Raw genomic sequence first — 16,573 nt, forward strand, 5'->3', positions numbered from 1 at the left:
TTGGTTAGTGATTCAAGTCAGTCAGGAACTATATTTATGGGCATGGTAGCCCATTTTTATTAAAAAGGCAAATAAAAGTCTGTGACATAAAGGTTTGCCACACGGGGGCTCTTCTCCAGAAAATAAACACAGAAAAATACTAGCCCACTTGGCTCTTTAGCAGTACCTCTGCTCTTTATCCTGGTCACACAGACCACATGATTCCTCAATGTGGATGGCTTCTCTTTAGCGCCCACAGCTCCGCTCTGGCCTTAGTCCTCAGGCCATTGCACTGCCTCTTGCAGTCACATGTTCTGGCTGCCTCCTGCAACTTCTCTGACTCCTGGACACCTCCTGTCTCTCTGGGTGTGGAGCAGTCTCCAACTGGGAGCCATGAGGTCTTCCCATACCCTCATTATAAGTGCTTTGCTCACCTGAGCACACACCCTACTGGGAATGTACAAAGTCTGGACACAGGGTTGGAGATCCCGTCCCACCCAAAACACTATGGAATCTCCAAACTACAGAGCCCCATGACCAAATACCAAAACCTGGAGAAAGTAGTTTTCTCCAGTCCACATTTATGCTTTGTAGCCTTGCACCAAGCAAATGTGCATACCCTGTGTCCCCAAAACTATCAATGTTACTTTGACAGTATCTCCTACTGTCACATATCCCCTCCCCTTATTTTGAACCCGAAGGGGACGGAACACACCAACCCGAATCCTTGATTGGGGCACCTCTGTGCCAGCTGTTCACTGCGTGGGCCCAATCTTTTTTCCGGGTGCGTTTCCAGACACGCCCTACCCTTGCTCGCAACAGGGTCCTACAGTTCTGTATCCTCAGCTCCCTCTGTCCTTGGGGTTCCTGAGCTCACATTTCTTTTCTGGTGGCACCCTGCCTTTCCTGCTACTTCCTTCCAACTCAGTTTCCAGATTCTGTAGGGAACTTGCTCCAGATACTACGCCTGATGAGGAACCCCCTTTTCCCTCACTGGTACCTGTTTTCCCCATCACATCAGGTTTCTTGCATTCACCAACTCTTTTGCCTTTACCTTTGACTACCAACTCCCCAGAGCTCAACATCTGTGTATCCTGTTCATTTTTCAAGAAATGATTCATGGTCATATCAAGGTCATTATTAACATTCAGTAATACACCACCATTTCTCCAATTACTGATACCATCAGCTCTTTCTTGTTCAGGGTTTGTTAGGGCCAGGTCCAAGGAGGGACAACACACAGGTGAGCAGCTATCCCCTATGAGATCTTCACAAGGCTTCACTTCACCCGTTATCCAAATCTCTGTGGGCAGTTGTCCTAACAACTGACATTGAGCAACACATTTATAGCAAAACCAATCTTTGCCAGCTCACATTTTTCCATGTCACAATTTTTGTTCCTCTCCATACTATATTTGAGAGCATCTCCGGGTACCCCAACTTGTACCTCTCTGCAGGTGACAGACAGAATCTCTGCTTTTGCCGCGTCCATATCTGGCCCCTCCTTCTTAGGAGGTTTAGCAGGTAAGGCAGTATCCATGCCATTTACTAAACCCTGCTCAGCCGCACCTCGGACCGCACTAGCAGCCATGTCCATCACTGCATCAGGCAGAGAGACCTCTGATGTCTCCAGCAGCCCCCCAGAGCACCTTCCGTACTGAACCGTATCCAGAAGCACCCTCACAGGGAACTGTGAGATTACTTGCCCGACTATTAATAAGCACCGTACCAACCAGTTCCACTGGTGATTAATGTTACCCAGCACAGCTTGCATTACCTGGCTCCACCCTTTGATACCATGCAGCACTACCACATCTGACTGTAATGGAGGAACCCAGGTATACAAGGAATGAGCTTTCATCAGTTCAAGCAGCTCCACTAACATATCTGTAATTTCTACTCATTCCACTTCAATATGCAAAACATTTTTGGGGACCTTTCCCTTATTAGAGATATGGAGGGGCTCATTCACTGCAGCTTGAGGGGCCACGACATTTAAGGGGGTCTCCACCTCACTGGACATACCCATCACAGCCTGACGCTCCTCTGAATCACTGTCAGACGCATGTCTCCTACTCATGCCCTCTAACTCACCAATAAGCCTCTGCAAGTCAACATTCATTACATTGTCACCTTGACACTGGACATTTAGCTGCTGGGCTGTGAACACCACATCTGCCATGCATGCCCCCTGATCTGGTCCTTCCGGGTGGAGGGAAATAACCCTTGCAGGGACCAACGCACCGTCAACCATCGGTCGCTCTGCAAACTCCCTGTCTGGCATAGCAGTTGTTGTATTCACACCCCTGTCACTCAACATAGCCTTGTCTAACATGGCTAGTAGTTGTTTGGCCCAATGGTCCTAATCCATTGTGCTTCCATTATGAGGGCTCAGCAGTACCTCATCTGCTTTAGGAGGCACCTGGGATTCTGCAGCACAATCAGTATCTTTGTCAGTTCTATATAAATCACATTTTGACAACATGCTTTTACTCTTTGCTAATGCTTCATCAAACAAGGCAGGCTGCAATACACCATCACCACCTTGCTCCTGGGGCGCTAACACACTCAGCTTTGTACCTTCAGCTTTGGCCAGCTGACTTAACCCCTTACCAACTGGGTTACACATATGGTAAACAGACTGCTCACACAAACTTTCACTGCATGGTGTAGACCCAGTCTGTTCCACCAGACCAAATTCAGTGTCATCCTGGAAAATCTCTGGCTCAAATGCATGGAGAGCCCCTGAGACTTCCATGGTCAACCCTGTGGCTCTGCGTCTGGTTGCCAAGGGAGACATCTCTCTTTCCTCATTACTAATGAACACATCACCATAAGTACATGTATCATCAGCAATACCTTTACCATCAGCATTCATAGACATAGCAGTGTTATAAGCTTTAACAGGCTGTTTTTGGTCAGAACACACAGCACCCTGTGTACCGCTCAGCACAACATCCTTCCTCTCCAAAGGCATTCTTTTGCCCACTAGGGTGACTCCACAGTTGTCCTGGGAAACCACGTGCCTCACCACTGTGGGCTCTTTGGAGGTTTCCCTGGGCATCTCTGTAGCACCTGTCACTAGGGAACCTGGCACACAAACTATACTGGTCACCCCTAGGTTACCACTTTCAGCACTCTGGTGGATTATACCAGGCACATACAGAGTCCAGTCTTTTTGGGTTAACTTTGCTGCAGGTTGAGCTTCAACCTGTGTCTCCCCACTACTCAGGGTAGCACACTGCAGCAAGTCCATTTTTACACCTTCTGCTGATCTCCCATCCCACAAACTGCAACAGTCTTACCATAATCTGTATCCAGTAACTCTGGCTTCATTTGAGTACGTTGTCTATCCTTTATCACACTGTTACTGGCCAACTCTCCCTGGTGGCCATGGGATGAAACTGCAGCAGCCACTTCTGACTCCTTATCACCCCCTGCAAGCACAACAGGTACTTCCTCGCTGTTGCCAGAGGTGACTGAAAGCATGTTTGCACAAAAATCTGGACTTGCAGACAAAGACTTATGCCCAGTAACCACATCTCCAGGCATGTTCCATAACCTGGGACAAGAAAAAATGCCATGCCCCAGTTGACCACATTCCAGGCATGGTACATTTCTGCACATATCTTTAGTGGGACGCCGCTCGACATCTCCACTGTAGCTCCTCCTTCCAGTTAACACCCGATCTCTTGTTGCTAAGGGAGATGGTGCTTTTCCAGCTGTACTTTGCCGACTCTCCCAAATGCAGCGACTTTGCGCTCCTTGAAGCATTGTTGCTTTCAACTTGCCACAATCCTCTGTCGGCAATACGTTTCTTGCATAGTCTGCAGACTTGAAATCACCACTGTTGCTACGGGCAAACACTTTACATTGTAGAAAAGTGTCATTTCTTCAGTGTTGTCACATGAAAAGATATAATAAAATATTTACAAAAATGTGAGGGGTGTACTCACTTTTGTGAGATACTGTATATACTAGACTGCCTGCACTGTATATATAGTCTACACTGAATGCAGTGTATATATATATATATATATATATATATATATATATATATATATATATATATAGTGACAGTAGGAGATAGTTTGAAGCACCAACTGACGATCCTGAAAGTGAAATCACACCAGAAGTACCAACTGATGATCCTGAAAGTGAAATCACACCATTGATAGTTTCGGGGACACAGGGTATGCACATTTGCTTGGTGCAAGGTTACAAAGCATAAATGTGGACTGGAGAAAACTACTTTCTCCAGGTTTTAGTATTCGGTCATGGGGCTCTGTAGTTTGGAGATTCCATAGTGTTTTGGGTGGGACGGGATCTTCAACCCTGTGTCCAGACTTTGTAAATTCTCAGCTTTTTCACATGTGTCGATTTCTTGTATCTTCCAACAATTCTTGTTAGGAGATTTGTTTGCTTGTGTTTCCAGTTGCTGCACACAAAAACCATTATTACTTTACTTGCAGAATGTTTTTATTTATCTTAGGAACTACCCATTATAATGTGTTCTAGCAAGCCAATACTCATTCCCAACTGAACTAGTAACAAAAAGTTCTGCCAGCACACCCAAAATAACGACACTAAAATTTTAGGACAAATACAAATGTTTTGAGTGCCTATTGGTCTATTTTGACCACCACATGGGCCTATATGTCAAAATTCTAAGAACCCTTTACATTTTGGGCATATATACAGCTATATAGGGCATATGTATGGTTGTTCATTAGTCAAAAACAATATGGGTGTTAAGGATGAGCCGAACACCCCCGGTTCAGTTTGCACCAGAACCTGCAAACAGACCTAAACTTTGTGTGAACTTTAGAACCCTATTAAAGTCTAAGTCTTTAAAAGTCTTAAAAAGAGAGAGCACCCCCCCCCCTCCTGAACCGTACCAGGCCACATGCCCTCAACATTGGGAGTATGCTTTGGGGGTCTGTGACCCCTCAAAGCACCATGTCCCCATGCTGATGGGGACAAGGGCCTCAACCCCACAACCCTGGCCAGAGGTTGTGGGGGTCTGTGGGCGGGGGGCTTATCAGAATCTGGAAGCCCCCTTTATTAAGGCGACCCCCAGATTCCACCCCCCCTGTTTGAAATGGTAACGGGTACAAAAGTACCCATACCATTTCACAAAGAAAGTGTAAAAAATTATTAAAAAACACACACACATCATTGGGAAAAGTCCTTTATTAAAAATAAAAAAAATAAAAAATAAAGATTACAGTGGTGGTAATCCACTCTTACTATCCAGCGATGGATGATCATCTCTCCGGGGTCCAGCGATGGCTGATCTCTTCTCCGGTGTCCAGCGATGGGTGATCTCTCCCTCCAGCGCAGCGCTTCCATTGTGTTCCCCAACGGAGACACTGCGGGAATCCCGGCCACCTGATGCGTCTTAACTGCGGAGAACGGGCCACCCATCACCTGACCCCGCCCGCTCTCTGATACAAGGGGAAACCCAGGCTTCCCCAGTGATGTATGGGTGACCCCGCCCCCCTCTGATGTAACGCAGGTTTCCGTTACATCAGAGGGGGGTGGGGTTACCCGCAAGTCATTAGGAAAGCCCGGCTTTCCCCTTGCATCAGAGGGGGACGGGGTCAGGTGACGGGTGGCCCTGTCCTCCTCAGCTAAGACGTGTCAGGCTGCCAGGATTCCCACAGTGTCTCCGGTGGGGAACAGGATGGATGCGCTGTTTTAATAAAGGACTTATCCCAACGGTGTCTGTGTCTTTTTTAACAATTTTTTACACTTTCTTTGTGAAATGGTAGGGGTTACCATTTCAAACAGGGAGGGGGCCAGGATCTGGGGTACCATTGTTAAAGGGGGATTCCAGATTCTGATAAGCCCCCAGCCTGCAGACCCCCACAACCACCAGCCAGGGTTGTGGGGATGAGGCCCTTGTCCCCATCAACATGGGGACATGGTGCTTTGAGGAGTCACAGAATCTCCCAATGTTGAGGGCATTTGGCCTGGTATGGTTCAGGAGGAGGGGGGCGCTCTCTCGTCCCCCCTTTTCCTGCGGCCTGCCAGGTTGTGCGCTCGGTTAAACGGTCTGGTATGGATTTTTGGGGGGAACTCCACGCCATTTTTTTTTTATTTGGCGTGGAGTTCCCCTTAAAATGAGGTATGGATATTGGTATGGATATTTGAGGGGAACCCCACATAATTTTTTTTTAAATTTTACGCGGGGTTCATCTTAATATCCATACCAGACCTGAAGGGCCTGGTAATTGAATTTGAGGGGAACCCCACGCTTTTTTCTTTTTTTTTCCCCACTGACTTTCAATGACTGTTCTCTGTATTGCAATGAGCCGACAATTCATTATAGAGTGCTTTTAAATGACTTTTTTTTCTGCAGAAATGACACTTTGTGCAGGGACAGTTCTAAGCATGGGAAACATGCGCCCCTTTACAGGCATGCTATAGACACCCTCAGGTACGAATTTTAAAGGAATATTACACTTTTATTGTTTCACTTTAAGCATTATTAAAATCACTGCTCCCGAAAAAACTGCATTTTTTAAAACTTTTTTTTTGCATTGATACATGTCACGGGGCAGGACCCAGGTCCCCAAACACTTTTTATGACAATAACTTGCATATAAGCCTTTAAAATTAGCACTTTAGATTTCTCCCATAGACTTTTACAGGGTGTTCTGCGGCTTTTTGAATTTGCTGCGAACACCCCAAATTGTTTGCTGTTTGGTGAACAGGCGAATAGTCAATGTTCGAGTCGAACATGAGTTTGACTTGAACTCGAAGCTCATCCCTAATGGGTGTACATAGATAGATAGGAAAGCACATAGATTTGTGCAAGTCCTAATAAATCAAATTTGTTTTTATAGACTATTCTAGCATATTTTATATTTTATGTATGCATTTTCTATTTCTTTGATATATATAGTCAAATGTAATTATGAAACCGAGCAGTAAAATATGGAAGGCATTTATATTGCATTTTTACCACTGAAAAATGTTTATTACTATAATTAATGAGTTTTTCTACCCTCAGTTTTGGCAAAAATTAGATGGATTTATTAGTGTACAGAATGCCTTCACCCTCTTGGGCATGGAGTTCACCAGAACTTCATAGGTTGCCACTGAAGTCCTCTTCCACTCCTCCATGATGACATCACAGAGCTGGTGGATGTTAAAGACCTTGCGCTCCTCCACCTTCCTTTTGAGGATGCCCCACAGATGCTCAATATGGTTTAGGTCTAGAGACATGCTTGGCCAGTCCATCAACTTTACCCTCAGCTTCTTTTGCAAGGAAATGGTCATCTTGGGTGTCTGTTTGGGTTCGTTCTCATGTTGAAATACTGCCCTGCGGCCCAGTCTCTGAAGGGAGGGGATCATGCTCTGCTTCAGTATGTCACAGTACATGTTGGCATTTATGGTTCCCTCAATGAACTGTAGCTTCCCAGTGCCGGCAGCACTCATGCAGCCCCAGACCATGACACTCCCACCACCATGCTTGACTGTAGGTAAAACACACTTGTCTTTGTACTTCTTACCTGGTTGCTGCCACACGCGCTTGACACCATCTGAACCAAATAAGTTTATCTTGGTCTCATCAGACCACAGGACATGGTTTTAGTAATCCTTAGTCTGCTTGTCTTTGGCAAACTATTTTCAGGCTTTATTGTGCATCATCTTTAGAAGAGGTTTCCTTCTGGGATGACAGCCATGCAGACCAATTTGATGCAGGGTGCGGCGTATGGTCTGAGCACTGACAGGCTAACACCCTGCCCCTTCAACCTCTGCAGCAATGCTGACAGCACTCATACGTCTATTTCTCAAAGACAACCTCTGGATATGACGCTGAGCAGGTGCACCCAACTTCTTTGGTCAACCGTTGCGAGGCCTGTTCTGAGTGGAACCTGTCCTGTTAAACCGCTGTATGGTCTTGGCCACCATGCTATAGCTCAGTTTCAGGGTCTTAGCAATCTTCTAATAGCCTAGGCCTTTTTTTGTGTAGAGCAACAATTCTTCTTTTCACATCCTCACAGAGTTCTTTGCCATGAGGTGCCATGTTGAAATTCCAGTGAACGGTATGAGAGAGTAAGGGCGATAACACCAAATTTAACACACCTGCTCCCCATTCATACCTGAGACCTTTTAACATGAATGAGTCACATGACATCGCTAATTGGGACCAATTTGGACATTTTTACTTAGTGGTATAATCATTTTTGTTGCCAGCATTTTAGACATTAATGGCTGTTTGTTGAGTTATTTTGAGGGAACAGCAAATTTACACTGTTATACAAGCTGTACACTCACTACTTTACATTGTAGCAAAGTGTCATTTCTTCAGTGTTGTCACATGAAAAGATAGAATAAAATAATTTAAAAAATGTGAGGGCACCAGTGGGATTGCTATTTCTTACAAAACAACGTCATTTTTAAGGGTAGTGATGGCTGCTTGCAATCGATTTCACTATCCTTGTTGTAGGTAAGCTAAAGGAACACAACAGAACCCATTTAAGTGGTATGCAGGATTCTGTCTTTAAACTAATGTTTTGTCTTTTACAGTTATAGCTATTTCAGAGAATTACATAGGACCAAGTGAATATAGTATTAGAACAACATCTGAAGTATATGAAAGTGATCCACCAGAAGCAACAATTGATGATCCTGAAAGTGAAATCACATCAGAAGCAACAACTGATGATCCGAAAAGTGAAATGACATCAGAAGCAACAACTGACGATTCTGAAAGTGAAATCACACAAGAAGCAACAACTGATGATCCTGAAAGTGAAAACACACCAGAAGCAACAACTGACGATCCTGAAAGTGAAATCACACAAGAAGCAACAACTGATGATCCTGAAAGTGAAATCACATCAGAATCACCAACTGATGATCCTGAAAGTGAAATCACACCAGAAGCACCAACTGATGATCCTGAAAGTGAAATCACATCAGAAGCACCAACTGATGATCCTGAAAGTGAAATCACACCAGAAGCACCAACTGATGAACCTGAAAGTGAAATCACACCAGAAGCACCAACTGATGAACCTGAAAGTGAAATCACACCAGAAGCACCAACTGATGATCCTGAAAGTGAAATCACACCAGAAGCACCAACTGATGAACCTGAAAGTGAAATCACACCAGAAGCACCAACTGATGAACCTGAAAGTGAAATCACACCAGAAGCACCAACTGATGATCCTGAAAGTGAAATCACACCAGAAGCACCAACTGATGATCCTGAAAGTGAAATCACATCAGAAGCACCAACTGACGATCCTGAAAGTGAAATCACACCAGAAGCACCAACTGACGATCCTGAAAGTGAAATCACACCAGAAGCACCAACTGATGATCCTGAAAGTGAAATCACATCAGAAGCACCAACTGACGATCCTGAAAGTGAAATCACACCAGAAGCACCAACTGATGATCCTGAAAGTGAAATCACATCAGAAGCACCAACTGACGATCCTGAAAGTGAAATCACACCAGAAGCACCAACTGACGATCCTGAAGGTGAAATCACACCAGAAGCACCAACTGATGATCCTGAAAGTGAAATCCCATCAGAAGCAACAACTGACGATCCTGAAAGTGAAATCACACAAGAAGCAACAACTGACGATCCTGAAAGTGAAATCACACAAGAAGCAACAACTGACGATCCTGAAAGTGAAATCACACCAGAAGCACCAACTAATGATCCTGAAAGTGAAATCACACCAGAAGCACCAACTGATGAACCTGAAAGTGAAATCACACCAGAAGCACCAACTGATGATCCTGAAAGTGAAATCACATCAGAAGCACCAACTGACGATCCTGAAAGTGAAATCACACCAGAAGCACCAACTGATGATCCTGAAAGTGAAATCACATCAGAAGCACCAACTGACGATCCTGAAAGTGAAATCACGCCAGAAGCACCAACTGACGATCCTGAAAGTGAAATCACATCAGAAGCACCAACTGACGATCCTGAAAGTGAAATCACACCAGAAGCACCAACTGACGATCCTGAAAGTGAAATCACACCAGAAGCACCAACTGATGATCCTGAAAGTGAAATCACATCAGAAGCAACGACTGACAATCCTGAAAGTGAAATCACACAAGAAGCAACAACTGACGATCCTGAAAGTGAAATCACACAAGAAGCAACAACTGACGATCCTGAAAGTGAAATCACACCAGAAGCACCAACTGATGATCCTGAAAGTGAAATCACATCAGAAGCACCAACTGACGATCCTGAAAGTGAAATCACACAAGAAGCAACAACTGATGATCCTGAAAGTGAAATCACACCAGAAGCACCAACTGACGATCCTGAAAGTGAAATCACACCAGAAGCACCAACTGATGATCCTGAAAGTGAAATCACACCAGAAGCACCAACTGATGAACCTGAAAGTGAAATCACACCAGAAGCACCAACTGATGATCCTGAAAGTGAAATCACATCAGAAGCACCAACTGATCATCCTGAAAGTGAAATCACACCAGAAGCACCAACTGATGATCCTGAAAGTAAAATCACACCAGAAGCACCAACTGATGATCCTGAAAGTGAAATCACATCAGAAGCACCAACTGACGATCCTGAAAGTGAAATCACGCCAGAAGCACCAACTGACGATCCTGAAAGTGAAATCACATCAGAAGCACCAACTGACGATCCTGAAAGTGAAATCACGCCAGAAGCACCAACTGACGATCCTGAAAGTGAAATCACACCAGGAGCACCAACTGACGATCCTGAAGGTGAAATCACACCAGAAGCACCAACTGACGATCCTGAAAGTGAAATCACACAAGGAGCAACAACTGATGATCCTGAAAGTGAAATCACACCAGAAGCACCAACTGATGATCCTGAAAGTGAAATCACACCAGAAGCACCAACTGATGATCCTGAAATAGAAATCACATCAGAAGCAACAACTGACAATCCTGAAAGTGAAATACCATCAGAAGCAACAACTGACGATCCTGAAAGTGAAATCACATCAGAAGCAACAACATACAAGGAATCAACGACGCACCCAAGTACGTAGACCAAATTAAAGCAGTATTAAAAAAAGGTTTTTGTTTTTTTCAAATAATACTTACCTAGGAGGATGCAGCATTATGTGATGCTGCATCTGTCTCTCACTGTCTCTAAGACTGAGAACTGAGCAATCTAACACAGCTGATCACTCAATTCTCCCTTCTACTTTGAGCATTGAGCTGAGACTGTCAGTCTCTGGTTCTCTGCATTCAGAAGAGGTTTTCATACATCCTGTGTACATAAAGCCTTATGCCCCGTACACAGGATACGAAAATCGTATGAAAACTGCCACTTTAGAATCGATCGTACGATAATTTGATCGTTAGTACAGAGCTTTTGAGAGCCGATCAGGACAGTTCATCTGATATTATCGCATATGCACGTACATTTTTTCCATATGATGCCAGATCGTACGATTTTCGTTTAATCAGTACAGCTGTCATTCGAAAATGCAATACAAATGCATTATAACACATGACATCAATTCCAATTTTTTATTCTGTCGTACGAAAATTTTCGTGACTTTAGTCAACTCATCAGATTCAACGTGAGATTAGCATGCAAAAAAAACCGGACGATCATTTGTCCGATAATCGGATTGTGTGTACCGGGGATTAGGATGTTTGTTTTCATAAAAACTGTTAATTTACCAAATACTCCAAGTTCAAGTAAATACTCAATTCTCAAAAAAAGCCTTGGCCTTTAAAACTCACAAATTCACTTTACTTGTTGCATAGAGTTAGTCTTTAAGCGCCATTTCTCCTACTCTGTCTCTTTCTTTACAGATGACAACACTTTGAAATTCAAACTTACTGTTACCATCGATGAAACTTTTTTAGAAGATTTTGTTAACACATCCTCTGAAGCATACAACATTTTTAAAGATCGGTTTGTGGTTCAGGTATGTTTTTCTGAATTCAGTAACTGTTTGTTTTATCTCTATTTTGTATCCTATGGTGTCACAGGTCCTTCCTCTGCTCCTCCAGAGGGTGTGGTCATACTGGGAGCCAAGGCGACATAATAATGTCTCCCCTGGGAGTCAGCCCATGGCAGCTTAGGATTACAGCAAGTGGTCTGAAGAATTTGAAGGCCCTGAAAAAGTTGGTGAGCATAGAGGAGCTGAAGGAGGAGCTAGTGATCAGGAGCTCTTTAGAGGATTGAAGAGGACTTTTAGGGTGATATTTTAAGATAAGTTTGGTGGTGTAGCTTAGGGCAAAGTTGTGGATGGCTTTGTATGTTGTTGTTAGTATTTTGAACTTCATTCATTGGCCAAGTTGAAATTTTTGAAAGTATTGGCAGAGAGGGTGGCAGACACCAAGTATTTGGTAATGTGGATGAGTTTAACAGAAGCCAATGAGAAGGGAGGTACAATAGTCGTGATGAGAAATAACAAGTGAGTTAATTAGAAGCTTGGGGGTGTTGTAGGTTAAACCCTTCCCACCTACCTACCATGGCCCTTTAACTTAATGCAAAGGGGCAGGACAGACTTGCCAATCATGTGACCAGTTGGATTGTCTGTCACAGTGGTCACATGATCAGGAGCCCATGTCAAAGGCACCTCATCATAGCTAGAGACCAGTCACTGTGCTGGGAGCCATCATGGATGAAGTGGTTGTAACCCTAAAAAAAATTAATAAAATGATCCTGTTTCTTTAAAGCAAGATATGCAGTAAAGTTCTTGTGTGAAGCCATTTGTCCCTCTCTATGCTGTAAACGACCTGGTTGATCCTGCCTTTTCCTGTGTTCCCCCTGTGTGTGTTGACCAAGGTAACCATGGCTGCTGATCCATACCTGATACTGTGTCAGCCCACAGTCACTCCCTCTCCCCCTCCCTCCCTGCCTGTCAGCTTTTGAGTCAGCATCGATCTGCTCCCAACCCCCTCACTCCTACTGCTATTTTGTGTAAAGTAACTGTGCCTAATACTAGAATCCCCTCTGTTATTTGAAGCTATGTTGCGCAGTGTCTTTGTTTTATAAAAATCATCCAGTTCAATACCTTATTTCAGAGCGCTGCTGTGCGGTCACATGACTGCCCGCCGCTCTCCTCCTCTCCTCCTGATGTCTGAGGGGAATCTCAGCCACTCCCGCTGTAGTCCTCAGATCAGGGAAGGAGAGCAGCGGGACATCACGTGACTGGACAGTGGCACTCTAAATTAAGGTATTGCGCAACATACACTGTGCAACATAGCTTCACAAAACAGAGGGGATTCTAGCAATTGGGCACAGTGACTTTAAAACCACTTTAACCCCTTGCCGACCGGCTCACGCCGATATATACGTCGGCAGAAGGGCACAAACAGGCATATTAACAGACTTGTACATTGACCTTTAAGATGCGGCATTGTGGGCGTGAACGTGCGCTGCAAGCTCCGTGAGTGTGATCGTGGGTCCTGCAGACTTGATGTCCGCGGGGATACCCGTGATCGTCTCACGGAGAGGAAGAATGGGGTAATTCTGCCCCTGTTTTGTAGACGCTATAACTTTTGCACAAACCAATCAATAAACCCTTATTGCATTTTTTTTTTACCAAAAATTTGTAGAAGAATACGTATCGGCCTAAACCGAGGAAAAACATGTTTTTTTTTATATATTTAGCAAAAAGTAAAAAATTATGTGTTTTTTTTCAAAATTGTCGCTCTTTTTTTGTTTATAGCTCAAAAAATAAACACCGCAGAGGTGCTCAAATACCACCAAAAGAAATCTCTATTTGTGGGGAAAAAAGAACGTCAATTTTGTCTGGGAGCCACGTTGCACGACCGCGCAATTGTCAGTTAAAGCGACGCAGTGGCGAATTGCAAAAAACTCTCTGGTCTTTGGGCAGCCAAATGGTCCGGGGCTGAAGTGGTTAAGGCTCCCCTTTATTGCCACCAATATATTCGTTATGTGGTTGGCAAGAGGTTATCAATCGGCATATTTTGAGAATGTTACAGAGATGAAGATGACACATCAGACCCTTGTCCGAGCACGCTACCCGGCCGGCCAGGAAAGGGGTGGGGACGAGCGAGCGCCCCCCCCTGAGCCGTACCAGGCCGCGTGCCCTCAACATGGGGGGGTGCCTTGCGGCCCCCCCACCCCAAAGCACCTTGTCCCCATGTTGATGAGGACAAGGGCCTCTTCCCGACAACCCTGGCCATTGGTTGTCAGGGTCTGCGGGCGGGGGCTTATCTGAATCCGGGATTTTATAAGAAATAGCCGCGCTTGTGGAAAAGGACATAGTAGATAGGAAAACAGTTATAGGGAAATTAAATAAATGCTGTCTCACAGCACGAAAATCCGAAGAGGCTTTTAACAAAGACCGTGCTAGAAATTTATTACAGAATTAGTGTGGGCTATTGGCGCTACCTCCAATAAATATATTTGAACCAATTGAAAATACCATTAGTGAGCTTCACCCATATATAGATCTTAACTAAATCTATATCAATAACACAGCACTTTTCCTACTGTCTGTATGTATGGATTAACCACTCTATTAGTGTATATCCATCCATACAAACAGCAGAGTAGCCTCTGCTGGTAGGTGATAAATTATATTTATAACAAGTACCTTCAATCAAGGGTTAAACATTAAAGGAATAAAATACTAAAGAATTGGAGCAGATATGTAGATAAATTCTTTATAGATTGTTTTGATTCCCCTTAATGTGTTGTTTCCACAAAAAATTACACAAATATTCCCTCACAAGTGTAAAGTAGCAAATTTCCAAACCATATCACATAATTAATCCTAATATTAGTGTTTATACGTATTCCCTTATACTTCTCACTAACTGACACTTCAGTGCCAATATCTAATAAGGGGGCCCACGGATACCGGCCCCCCACCCTATGTGAATGATTATGGGGTACAATGTACCCCTACCCATTCACCTGTAAAAAATGTACAAAAAAAGTAAAAAAAAAGTACAAAAAAAACAACACACAAGGGTTAAAATAGTTTATTGCACAGCTCCGGGGGTCTTCCGTCTTCGGGGGTCTTCTTGCCGGACTCCTCCGCTATCTTCTGCTAGCTCTTTTACTAGCGGAGGAGCCCGGCTTTCTTCTTCTTCGCCGCCCTCTTCTTCCGACTTCGGGGGTCCTGTCCCCCTCTTCGGTTCTTCTGCCGGGCCACCGCACCTTCTTATAGCTCTTTTACAGGCGGTGGCCCGGTCTTCTGTTGCCGCTGTCGTCGCTGTCGCCGTCACCGCCTTCTGTTCTTCTGTTCTTCTCTTCAGATGTTGCCTCGTCGCTCCCTCCGCTCACAATGACAGGGACCGGGCGCGCAGCGACTTATATAGGGACATCACCGGATGATGTCCCCGCCTATTATAATGTCACAGTCCCAGAGGATGCTGGGACTGTGACATCATAATAGGCGGGGACATCATCCGATGATGTCCCTATATAAGTCGCCACACGCCCGGTCCCCGACAAGACCCCCGAAGTCGGAAGAAAAGGGCGGCGGCGAAGAAGAAAGCCAGGCTCCTCTGCTAGTAAAAGAGCTAGCAGAAGATAGATGAGGAGTCCGGCGAGAAGACGCCCGAAGACGGAAGACCCCCGGAGCTGTGCAATAAACGATTTTAACCCTTGTGTGTTGTGTTTTTTTGTACTTTATTTTACAGGTGAATGGGTAGGGCTCCCGGATTCCGATAAGCCCCCCGCCCGCAGACCCCGACAACCAACGGCCAGGGTTGTCAGGAAGAGGCCCTTATCCTCATTAACATGGGGACAAGCTCATCCCCACGCCTTTCCTGGCCGGCCGGGTAGCGCGCTCGGACAAGGGTCTCATGTGGACCTGGGGGGGACCCCCACGCCAAATTTTTCGGCGTTGGGGTTCCTCTTTAAGTCCATACCAGGTGGCGGGGCCCGCGACGCATCCTTCGCGGGCCCCGCCTACCTGGAGACGGTCTCAAAATGAGCAAACTTTTCTCCGGCCGAAATGCAAGTCCGGCGGGAAGATTGGAGTGCAAAACTACTTTCTAAGTCTGCTGTACTTTCGGGTTAAAAAAGTACGCCGAAGGCTACACATGGGGGGATTGTCCGGCGGACTTGAGTTTGCTGGACTTTTCCACCCGATTGTTTGATCGTGTGTACGCGGCATCAGTTTTACTGTCTCAATGTTGTAGTGTTAAATACCTAGTAAAAACGAATTGAAAAGAAAATATTGAGGCAGAAGGTAATGGAAGAAGAAATATTATGAGCTAAGTTTAAAAAATATTTCGTTTTAGGAAATGGTGTGACATCCATACTGATATGTCAGTTGGTAATTAGTGATGTACGAGGTCCAAGGTGAGGCGAACAGTTTTTGATTCTTTGTATTTAACATGATATCTTTGCCTTACAGATGAAAGTGTTCTACCAAATAATACTGTCAGTGGCTGTGAAAATCAACATACTAACAATTAAGTAAGTAATAAGGTTATACAAAACCAGTGGCGGCTGTTTTTTTTTGTGAAGCCCCCAAACACCCCCCCCCCCCGGTCGGCACTAGCACCATCCCATCCTTACCCCATCTAGGTTGCGGGCAGCACTTCTATGGGCGATGGCTTGTATCATGTCTCCTCCTCCTCTGCA

General features: G+C 44.8%; 1 protein-coding gene across 8 annotated transcripts in view; it reads left to right on the forward strand.

The window, feature by feature from the left end:
* LOC143961269 (uncharacterized) overlaps positions 1–16,573 on the forward strand; it is a 217,974-nt gene that overhangs the window by 15,636 nt on the left and 185,765 nt on the right. For all 8 annotated transcript variants that reach the window (XM_077470512.1, XM_077470513.1, XM_077470518.1 and 5 more), the window contains exons 2-4: positions 8,521–11,019; positions 11,806–11,921; positions 16,344–16,405. In XM_077470512.1, the coding sequence (XP_077326638.1) occupies positions 8,521–11,019; positions 11,806–11,921; positions 16,344–16,405 (2,677 nt within the window). The remainder of the gene's footprint in view (positions 1–8,520; positions 11,020–11,805; positions 11,922–16,343; positions 16,406–16,573) is intronic.

This window comes from Lithobates pipiens, unplaced genomic scaffold, assembly GCF_037356315.1.
Source record: "Lithobates pipiens isolate NorthernLeopardFrog02 unplaced genomic scaffold, aLitPip1_a1.2 Scaffold_8, whole genome shotgun sequence".
NCBI classification, from domain to species: domain Eukaryota; kingdom Metazoa; phylum Chordata; class Amphibia; order Anura; family Ranidae; genus Lithobates; species Lithobates pipiens.